General features: G+C 41.3%; 1 protein-coding gene across 1 annotated transcript in view; it reads right to left on the reverse strand.

Moving 5' to 3' along the window:
• Positions 1-11,673, reverse strand: part of SEMA5A (semaphorin 5A) — a 429,431-nt gene that overhangs the window by 186,966 nt on the left and 230,792 nt on the right. The window contains exon 7 of the mRNA XM_024120827.2: positions 8,682-8,744. Within this exon, the coding sequence (XP_023976595.1) occupies positions 8,682-8,744 (63 nt within the window). The remainder of the gene's footprint in view (positions 1-8,681; positions 8,745-11,673) is intronic.

Here is an 11,673-nt window from a genome sequence, read left to right on the forward strand (position 1 = left end):
TGAATAAAAAAAAAAAATCCCACAAGGCCTCAGAGGCAAAAACTATACAAATCAATTTTCACTGCAAAGTAAAGGAGCTGTGACAGCGGAGGATTACTGGACTGAATGTCAATATTATGACATAGTATGAGTGTGTTTCGTGTTTGGTAATTGCAATCATTGTTGCTTTTGTTGTGGTCATCCATTTACAATGCTTGGTGTCAGTTTATTTATCTCTTGTAAAAATAACAGTGTGTGTGTGTTTGTGTGTGTGGAAAAAAAAAAGCAACAAATTATCATTGGCTGCTAAACTGAAGATACTTTGAGGAAAAAAAAGACAGAATGAAAGATCGAAGTTAACTGTTAGACGAATTAAGAAATGAGTGTCAAAAAAAAGACAATAAATTGAGTAACTGAGAAAGGTACACCTGATGGGGAGGCTTATTTTGTTCTGTCCTGTTTTGCTTTTATACCTGGGGAAAGGGAAGGAGAGTTCTGAAGAGAAAGAACAAACCAAGACTTCAAAAAGGCACATCGTTATCCCTTCCCAGGGTCAGGGAGCTCTCACTCGGGGAACACAGAGGAGGGGTACGCCGCCTCAGACAGCAGAGGGGCACAGAGTTTGCAGAGAGAGGATCAAGGCCAGGGTGGAAACACCAGACCTAATGGCGTCTGAGGGCACTCCAGAAAGACAACTCGGGGAACACAGGGCTGAGACGGCTCTTGATGGCCGGAATGGACAAAGCAGACACAACAATGACACTATAATAAAGAATGAGAGAAAATTACAGACAGTGGAGAGACGTGGGGATTTTGTTTGGTTTCTGTTGCTGCTTTTAGAACTCTTTCAAGAATGAGTCAAAACGTAAAAAAACTTTTCGCGTTTCGTTTTTTTAAAGCAGCAGACTGACACAGGTAGAAATGCGCTAGAGGCAGTCATATCACCGTGAACTTGGCCAAGGGTAAGTTATTCCAAGAGAATCATCCCCAATGAAAAGATGTGCTCTCATGGCTGAGTCTTATGGACCCGGTGAAGAAAAAGCAAGGGCCTCTAATCCATTTTGGGAAGAGAAACAATAAAGATAACAGATGTGGTGTTTATCTTAATCTCCCAAAAGAAAGACAAAGTGAAAACAGGACTGTAGGTCATTAACCTTCCTGAAGGCCCATCACGAACCTGATGAAGAACTAGAAAGATGGCCGGGGATGTGATACCCCAGGATGCTGACGTCTGTCAGAGCACGGAGACAAATCCAACTGGTTGTCAAAAAAAACAAAAATCCTGGAAAAAAGTGAATGAGGGAGGGCACGATATTATTTCAATTAGAACAGAGACGGACTTCCCTGGCGGTCCAGTGGTTAAGACTTCGTCTTCCAGTGCAGCGGGTGAGGGTTCGATCCCTGGTCGGGGAGCTAAGATCCCACATGCCTCGCGGCCAAAAAACCAAAACATAAAACAGAAGCAATACTGTAACAGATTCAAGAAAGACTTTTTAAAAATGGTCCACATCAAAAAAATTTTTTTTAAAGACTTAGAACAGAGAATTTAAAAAGTATGTTCTGGAAATCACGAGAATACACTGTACCCTCTGGGAAAGGTTACCTGTGCTGTGTGTCCCCCCGATGCTGATAGGCTCCCCCAAGTTTGAGTGAGGATGTAGGGAAGGAAGCAGGTAGATGTCAGGAAACAGGACAATCGGACATGGAGGCTTATGAAGTCTTTACTAAGAGGATGCAGGCAGCATCAGCTCCGTGAAAGCTGTAGTTGCTTACGGTAAATGGGGCCTGAGGAGGGTAATGCTTTAGGTAAGCCCAGCTTGCAAGGTTGGAGGGAACAGGGAGGAGGGTGGGGAGGAAGAGTTCTGTCTCATCACCAGTGAGGCTGGACGAGGTCTGCTCACCCTCTGTGTCCAATAGGAGGAACCACTGGAGGTGGAGTGATACTTTCGTGTTTCTTCTTAACTGTCCAGAGCTGAACTCATTCGCCCGACAGTCTGGGTCAGCTCAGTTCAGCCCCTTCCTGTTTCACTCCCCTAACTGTTCCCTCATGGTTAATTCACAAACTGCTCAGCTGATTCTATCTAGAAGCAGACTGGATGTGAATCCTAAGCAAATAAATACATTGAAAATAACAACTTTCTTTTTCTTTTTCTTTCTTTCTTTCTTTTTTTTTGATAAGAGATTGGAGAGAGTCCAAGCAAAACAGAATGTAAAAACAGAAATGGAAGAAAGCAGAAGTACTTTGCTTTGGAGCAGAAGATCCATTTATAAAGCAGAGAGTCAAAATTAGGAATGACAGGAAATGGCCTGAGCGCCAGGCCCTGTAATACTGAGTCTCCTCGTGATGGTGGTCCCCAAATCCAAATTCTCCTATGGGAGAATCTATAGTCAATCACTTTGTCAGTCTTTGCTACAGACAGGGGCTTTTCACGGGGTATCTGAACCTACTAGAAGCACTGCTTGGACCACATGGTTTAAAATATAACGTAGAAGTCCTTTTAGGAGGTTCCCCCCTAGGTTTATCTTTTAAATGAGCTTATCTAAATGTCCATGATAAGAATCTCACCTGAGAATTTGTTTCTTTTATCCCATTTCTGTAGCTCAAAAATGGCATAAGGGGATTTAAGGCATTCCGGTTTTCCAAGAAGACGCAGTGCCCGTTCCCAAGGCTCCCGGGAGCCTGCCAGCACGTGGCTTCTGCTGTTAGGGTGAGACTCATCTATCCCACTTTGATCATAGCACTTAAACATCAAAATTACCAGCCTGTGCCTGCAGTCCCACAGGTGGGTCAACCTGTCCTTGACTTTGAAGCAATTCCTGCTTGAATTGATAGCCGACATGCACAGTTGCTGACCCACCGGAAAGAGCCTTCAGATGCGACAGCCGATGCCCGCTTGATCTCAAGGACGTGAGACCAAGGCCCCAGCAGACAGAGCGTGCGTTTGGGGACAATTTTCTTCATGAAATAACTGGGTTTGCCCTGCAGCACTTCATCATATTTATTTCCCAAACAGATGCTCTGCTTGAAGAAAGACTGACCGTGTAGAAGGATGACCTATAAACACGGCCGAAGCCTCAGCAAGCCCCAGCCCCTCACCCACCCATCAATCTGAGGGAGGAGGAGGAGGAGGGCGGAGCCCAACAGCCTTTACGTTAATTACAGCCCTCCCACTGACTGCAGGGTGCCTTTCCTTAATGACGCCATACCTTCGTGAGCGTCCAAAGTGCAGAAGAGCAACTTAGAGTGACTGCATGTGCGTTTTAGGCTGAATGTAGTCAAGAGTCATGATTACCAGGTGGATCTTGAAAAACCGTACCATCCAATCAGATGTAAACATATATATATATAAAAACACATACACACACATATATAAGACATATATACATATATATGAGACATATATATTACATATGAATATATATGCATACATATTACAGAAGCAGTTATATAAATATATAGACATACTATTATATCCATACGTAGATATATAAATATAGATATTTATATGTATATCTATAAAACTATAAATATACAGATACACATATATATAAATATATATTAAAAGAGTGTATGCTATATAAGTGTATTAATAGAGTATATTATATATATTTATTTACATAATGAGATTGTTTTCATTTCAACTGAGCTGACTCCAAGGGTAACTTGTTAGGTAACCTCAATTTTATGAACCAAAACTTGGTATGTGTAGTCTGCACAGGTTGTTAGTATCTAATCTTAAAGAACCCTCCGTTTTGGGAGCAATTATACAGAATAAAGGCAGTTCTGTAGTGTGCTGCCTGCACCAGTTAACTCATAGCTTTCCAAATATTGGCACCTTGGATGAAAATGCTGTTTCACCCCCTACATCACAGGTTCCCAGGTGGGATGGCATCATGTTTTTCTTCTCTGGAATTTACCTATTTACGAGCAGAATTTGACAACCTGGGAAGCAGGACCACAGGATACAGCAGGAAGAACAAGACACAGAGCACTGGATTCTAATCAAAACTCTCCCACTAACTTGCAAAACCATTCTAGGAACTTGGTGTTAAAAATACTGAAATGAGATCACAAACGAGAATCTTTTGAAAATTATAAAGTATAATATGTGCACAAAGGAGCTCTTTCATTCCCTTAATAATCGGTTGTGTTTCCTCTGTAAAGTTCCTAAAGGTCATGGTAGGAAGGGCTTTGGCTTAGACATAATAACCCCAAGCAGACAAGGAGCTTTTGTTAGATCACAAGAGAATCGACTATTTATGTTTAAAATAATATTTGTGTAAAACACATTTAAATACTTCTAGAAGCCAATGTCTATAATGCTGTTTCAAAAATAACTAAATACAACAGATTTTATTATGAAACCTTTCTGAATCCATAAACAACACAGATTTCCCACTCCTGTTTTCATAGATAGGATGTTTAAGCCATTTCAGGCCAAGTCACTCCCTTTCTCCCAAGTGAGCTGAAAATTTTAAGTAAAAGAGAATTCAAAGCTCACCAAGAACTGACAGTCTCCGTCCTCCCTTCTCTGCTACCCAGGCCCAAGTCAAAGATCTGGCTACATTTTCTTGACGCTGATTCCCTAAATGGTGATTTTAATCGACTGAACGTGAAATGATGTTCGTGTCGGTCCCAGCAACACAGGGAACACGAGGAAATGTGCCTTCTCTCTTCTCCCCTCTGCAGCCGCGGAGGAATGCTCTCCCCAGAGGACTGAGTGGGTGCAAGCAGTACCACCCCTGAAGGCCCGGCGCCTCATGCGCTCCACATTCTTGGCTCTGCAGTAAAAGGCATTATGTGGAGAAGCACAGACCACTTTTCTTAGGGTAGGAAAAAATGAGTTCAGACAAAATGGCTGGCATTTTTCTCATTTTTGAGATGTCACATTTTGCATTACTCTATTTCGGGGAGAAGGGAAACTTTGTAAATCTGTGTGTAAGTTTTCATACTACTCTAACGCCAACAAAAATAGAAAACAATTGAATTCTTATTTCTAAACTCAGGGCTACTAAGAAAATCTGAATTCCACTCCCCCAAGGAGATGTTACATTTCAGTCAAATGGACTCTATGGAAATGTCTTCTGATTTGGCTCCTTGAAATGTCAGAACAGGGAAATTGGGGTTGAATGAATTCTGAATTCAGGGGCTAGACCTTTGGAGCTGTTTGTTTCCTTCCCTTCTGTGTTCCAGGAGCTGGGCTCAGGGTCTCTGATGGCTGCTGTGCCAGGTGCCACTTTAAGAAAGCCACAGAGATGCTAAATAAGAGAAAGGAACTAGTAACAGAAAATGAAGAGCCCTGGATGTCCCTTGGTCCTCACCAGCCCTGGACCAGCCCAGCAGCGCTGCCTAGGCTGCTGCCGTCATAGACCTTTCACATCATTTTGTGCACGTGAACTTCATCGCACATGGTTCTGCTACAAAACCGAATTCTATTTCAACCAAGCGTAGGTTGTTCAAAACTGTCTGTGAGTTTATCAGTGTACTTCATGCAACCCCAAACAATATGCCATTTCTCTTTCTCACATTGGCACTTTGAAATTCATCTTCATCTGTCTTAACGTATTCATCTTTTAAAAAAAATCCCATCCACAAACAGTTTGAATCGATTTATAATTACTGAGGTTTGCCATTGTTCTTAGCCCACCGAAACCAGAAACATGTGGAACTTAAAAGTACGATTTTCTTTGACAATGTTTGTTTTGCTCATTTTCTGTGTATCAGGAAACCTCAATTATGTATAATAATGATCTGTTCCTTCTGTGAATCAAAGACATATTCCTAATAGGCATGAAAGATGGCCTTTCCTGTGTGTTCTCTGGTTTCTACTTGCTTAATTTGTAAGCATCAAACAGCCAATGATCACAGCTTAAGGAAAAATATGGGACGATTTTGATTCAGCAGAAGCAACTTTTCACCCCAAGGAGTAATCATCTACTAGTATAAGGTTACCACAAGGATCGTTTTAAAATTATAGACTCATAGACTATTTGGCCCAGCCGCTCCGCGGCAAGTGGGATCTTCCCGGACCGGGGCACGAACCCGTGTCCCCTGCATCGGCAGGCGGACTCTCAACCGCTGCGCCACCAGGGAAGCCCTCATAGACTATTAGTAGGAGGAACTTGGCTAGATTAAGTAATTGAATGTTTTCCTTTAACACACAGGAGACCGAAGTCCACAGAGAGGACGTTTTTTTAAAGCCCGTGAAATGAATAAATAAGGGTGATCTAGATGAAATATGAAAGTACTCTTAAAGGGAGAGCAAAATTCAAAATAGACAATGTAAAAGTTGCCCATACAATACCATCTTGGGAATTACGTCTGGGATTTTCACCCAAGTCACTGTCCGGCAATGTCTGGAGACATTCCTGGTCACTCTTGGCTGTCGTGATGGGTGCGAGGAATGACCAGCATCCAGCAGGTAGAGGCCAGGACGGACTCCACAACAAGAAGCGGCTCCAGCATCGGGAGTGGTGAGGGCAGAAGCCAGATGAAGGCTTACGTGTTTGCTCGCTCCTTCGTGGAGTGGGGTCAAACAGCCACTACAGGCTGTGTCCTGGGCTCAACAAGCATTCACGTGGCCCAGCTCAGGGGAGGGGGCTGAATAATTAAAACGCAGCCTGACCAGGAAATACAGATGGCTACTGAGAAGTGATGCAGAGTGGGGTGGGACAGGTCAGGCAGGAACCCCTGAGGAGAGGGGACACACAAGTCCAGGGAGATGGGGGAGGGAGGCAGGGCGGGGGAGGGCAAGGCGGGCGGGGAACAGTTAGATGGGGCCTCGGAAGGGAAGGGAGGCCCAGCCACCCCCCGACCCAGAGCTACCAACTACACATGTCCCCAGACAGGCCTCAAGACAGGCAGGTGTTCACAAAGATTGTGGCTGGGTTTCCCAAAGCTGAATAGTGCTGCTTGGGGGTGTATCACAGCCCCAGAAAGAAGGAAGAGGAGGAAGAAGACCTAAAGCGCCAGAGGAAGACGAAGACAGAAGAGAAAGGAGAGAGAAGAGGAGAAGTAAAAGGGAGAAGAAAGCATGGGCAGAATGCGGTCACAGGTGGTGCCCAGGGACCCTGGGGGCACTGATGTCACCAGACAAAGGGGACAGTGCTGGCATGAGAACCTTGGAGAGAGAGGCCAATGCTTCCCATCCGAGGATCTTGCTAGAGGAAAGAAAGTCGTTTTCCCCACCCTCCCCCCCAAAGACAGATCTGACTCCCCAGCTTTCACTCCTCACTACGGGGGTCTTACTTGAAGAATTTCTTGTGCTCTGAGATGAGTGAGAAGCAAAAAAAAAGTGCAGGAATCCACCTGTCATATCAAACATGTAAGCGTTACAGGGAGGGGAGGAAAAACCAAATAGGAAGAACGTTTTCAAAGGCTTCATACATAATTCATACAACATCTTCTGAATTTGTTAGAGAGGTAAATAAATTTACTATGTACTGATTTATTTATTTTGGGGGGTATTTTAAGAGACGATATTCTGATTCTTTGGAACCTGGTGCCACTTTCCGATCTTCTTGTGCCTCTGATGATTTATCTCAGAGGTACTTTCTGAGGTTAGATATCTTTCAGTAAACAGCATTCATCAATTTCTGCTTTATAAAAATGTCTCCAAGTGTGTCTCCAGCTAAGATCACATTTTCTTCCTTCTCTCCTTCCTTCTTCCTAGTTCTTTACTTCCTAGTTCTTTCCTAGTTTTGGGAAACCCAACGACTAAGTTTGCTGAGACCTGCCTCCATGTCTGACTCTCAAAACTGTTGACTTAAAAGACAAAGAAACAGGAAATGAAATTGGGTAAAATAAAGTGCGTAACCCTCTCGGACAAACACAGGTGGTGTAAGGATCTTTTACCAGCGCCCTCTCCATTTGCTGTATTTTTCCTCAAGCCCTTGGCCTTGGGACCACACTTTGTGCAGTGAGCCCTCTTTGCTGCTCTCTGTGAGTCTGCTTTACTCGGTGACCCAAAGTGTGATTCACATCGGAAAGGCCCACGTTCCAATAAAGTATTAGATGATCACTGACAGAATGAGACATAATGAGCTTATGCACCAGCTGCAGAAGAGTTTCCTCAAGATGATCCAGTGGGATTTCCTCAGAAACACAGACTTCCTGGGAAAAGAGACTCATGTCTCTTACTGAGCCCACCAGTTGTGTGAAAGTAGGCCTGCAATGTGCACAGTAGCTCAAGAAATGCATTTCCAACGTTAGCTATAATCTGCTCTTTCCTTAGGAACTTGGTCATGTAGAGTTTCACATGGAGAGAGAGAGAACTTATTTTAAAGCCATGTTAAGATGAATCATAAAAAAACCTCAAATCATTTTTGATATAGTAATTATATTTATCATATAGTTACTTTCTGGAGTTAGCTGTAAGATATGATTGGGAAAAATTAAAAGAGTATTTTCCAAATTCAAGCCCATATCTTTCTAAATGACATCATAACCAATTAATTTCTTATCTTACTCTAATGACTGGGAGTGCAAATTAGATCTGATCATATGTTCAGAATCCTAACAGCTGCTTGTTGTTAATCTTGCTTCAATGTTAAAACCTTGAGAATTTACTGTGCATATATTTTGAATCTTGTTTCTTTTTTCAGTTTCCATGGCTTCAGAAGCGGGAATAGCCTTCATATTAAATGTTCTATGTACTGTCCTTCAAAAAGGTGATGCCCACCCATAATGGCGTCTTCCTTACCTGGGACTTGCCTTTGCTGTAACAGGCCTTCTTGGTTGCTTCATCACACGCCCACTCCACAGCCTACGGGAAACACCAAAACGACAACAACTGAATAAAAGGACTTTGACTGCATAAAAGGGAAAAAAATAATAAGGTATCGGTAACCAGATTAGGTAAGGTGGGCGCACCATGGCACCAACATTTTCAAACTAACATAGAATTTACACCAAAAACATGGAATTCAGTCATATGGGTTTATACTGAGCTTTCAAATGGAAGCATTTTAAAGGACTCACCCCCTAAGTATTTTCATTTACGCAGCAATAACGTGCTTTAAAACTAGTCACTATAAGAGAAGCACACGCCCCGAGGTGGTGACTACTTCACTGATTACAGAAACACTCATTTCAGTGAAACTACAGAAGAGATTCATAGGATGCTGAAAAGAGAAGCCTTGAAACAAAATGATCTAAATCCTCACTTAGAGGTGTATATCTTAGTTTAATAGTCTGTCATTTATCAATATTCACAGATAAGGAAGCAAGAGTGATTTTGCATATCCTTACTCCCCAAAGACATGTATAAATGATGAATGGTCAATAAAATAAACAGCTCACGCAAAAGCCCATCTACTACTTCCTCCCGATATCAATCATTTTTATACAGTTATGAGCTCTGGCTAAATACTTAGAGCCACGCCTTTTAAATTTTTTCCCTCACTTTCCAAATCTAAGTCATGCTGATCAGCGTGATGTGCATTCTTTCACATCTGATGCTAAACCCACAAATGGACCTGTGATTAGTGCAGATAACATACAGCGCCTACTTCACAGGAAGAAATGATTCCTGAAAACATTAATGGCCGATATGTTGAGACTGTGAATCATATTTTGAAAAGATTTAAGCATCTGAGATATTTATCTTTTCCATTATTTTATGGAATGCGGACTTTTATAGGGCAAAAACGTTTTCTCCATTCTGTCCACCTGTTACTACAGTTATGGTCTATCTTACTATTAGAGTTGGATTTCTGAAGAATTCAAGATTTCTGAAGAACCAGTTAAATCATTATCAGAAAAAATCGAGGCGAGGGACAATTTGTTTTTAATTTGGACTATTGTTACACAATAAACTAAACTAAGCCAAAAAATACTAATGTCAAATATTATGAAAGAGAATAATGCCTTCACTCTTACTTCTAAAAAGGTTTTTTTTTTTCGGCTAATTCTCTAAACTGAGGAGAATAACAAAGTCATATTAACAGCATTATCTAATATCAATTGTTCTCCAAAGAATGTTACATAACAGAGATTAAAACATAAAACGCTGCATCTTGCATATCTTATCTTGGCAAATATGAATTCATAAGAAAAGTGTTCTAGAGAGAACCACTTCAGTGCCTTTCAAACAGAAACAATACTGTAACTGTTTTCCCTTGTGCAGACTTGGAGATTTTTGTCTGTGTCAACATCTGATAAGAGAATTTGTTCATTCTTCCTGTGATGTTTTCCTGTTTATAATGTTTAATGGCAACAATAAGGTTACAGCTAATTAGCATCTAATGCAAACAAATGACTTGAATTCCATACTAGAATGACAGATACTTTTATGAGAAGTGATGACACCTCCAGAGAAGAGATAAGAACTTCATGTACAGTTGCATAATTATATATCCCCATGAAGCACAGATAAAACAAGCGCACTGCTGCTATTCTGAGTGGAGCTTTCCTTTAGCAGATCTCTGTATAAGAGCTCATTCTGTTGTTTTCATTTAAATAGAGATATCCATGCCTTCGCCCTTACTTAAACTCAAAACAGAATTGACACACTTATGATACATTCTTTAGCAAAGTAGACCCCCTAATAACTTGGATTTTATATCATCAAGAGGATTTAGAGTTATATATCACAAAGAGGAATTTGTGCTCTATAATTACTAGGAAAATTATTCAGTGAAATGATTTAGATAAAGAGGAATTCCTAGTGGCTCTCACTGGTTTAGTGATTTTGTTGAAAGTTAAATAGTAAGGCTGCCTTCAGTAAACTTAAGAGCTGCAAGGAGCAGAGTTAGTCCTAGAGTTACAAGAAGAATATTTATCAAATGCCATCAAAATTCTTCAAATCCTTCTGCAGAAATGGCAAACAATCAGCTTCCCAAGTCGGCCTAATGTCCAAGTAACCTTTGCATTTTCAAGATAAACACTGGCCAAGGATTGGAAGGGGATAGTAATAGAGAAAAATGTGAGAGTTCTCAAAGATATTTCATTGCTTTATCCAGTTTCGCCAGAAAGAGCAACTGCTCACACAAGTTTATTAGGCCAACAGAAAATAGGAAAAATCTTATAGATTTTTCTGAAGACGGTTATTAAAAGTAGCAAAGTTACTTTCCTGAGGCATCTTTATTACAATATATATCAACTTTCCAGTAATGTTCAAATCCAGAATTAATTAAAGACCATGATTGTATAGCTTTTCTATTGATTCACTTTCTACCTGACTAGAAGGCAGGATAAAGGGAAATTATATTAAGAATGGAACTGAACTACCTATTGTAGCTGAACTAACACATGCGATTGGCTGTCACAGAATTTGAAAAACAATGGAGTAGGAAAATGTGTCTTTTCAAGATTGGCCTAAAACTGGGTGTTCCTGACGAATCGCCTACTGTCTGTTCACTCAGTAAACTGGATTATACCTGTTTGACCACTTGGCAGCAATGGAGAAAAACGCTTTCTCTAGAGAGAAATATGAATATCAATGGAACTCTCCAGTACCAGATTTCTCAAAGTTACTCAGTTATTCTGTTTGAATTAGATTATGTTTTAACCTGGTCACAACTTTTCTTTATTCCACAAGATGTATTCTAATCAATTAAATTTTTTTTTTTTTTTTTTTTTTTACGCGGGCCTGGCCCTGTTGCGGCCTCTCCCGTTGCGGATCACAGGCTCCGGACGCGCAGGCTCAGCGGCCATGGCTCACGGGCCCAGCCGCTCCGCGGCATGTGGGATCT

The sequence above is a fragment of the Physeter macrocephalus genome, chromosome 8, assembly GCF_002837175.3.
Source record: "Physeter macrocephalus isolate SW-GA chromosome 8, ASM283717v5, whole genome shotgun sequence".
NCBI lineage: Eukaryota > Metazoa > Chordata > Mammalia > Artiodactyla > Physeteridae > Physeter > Physeter macrocephalus.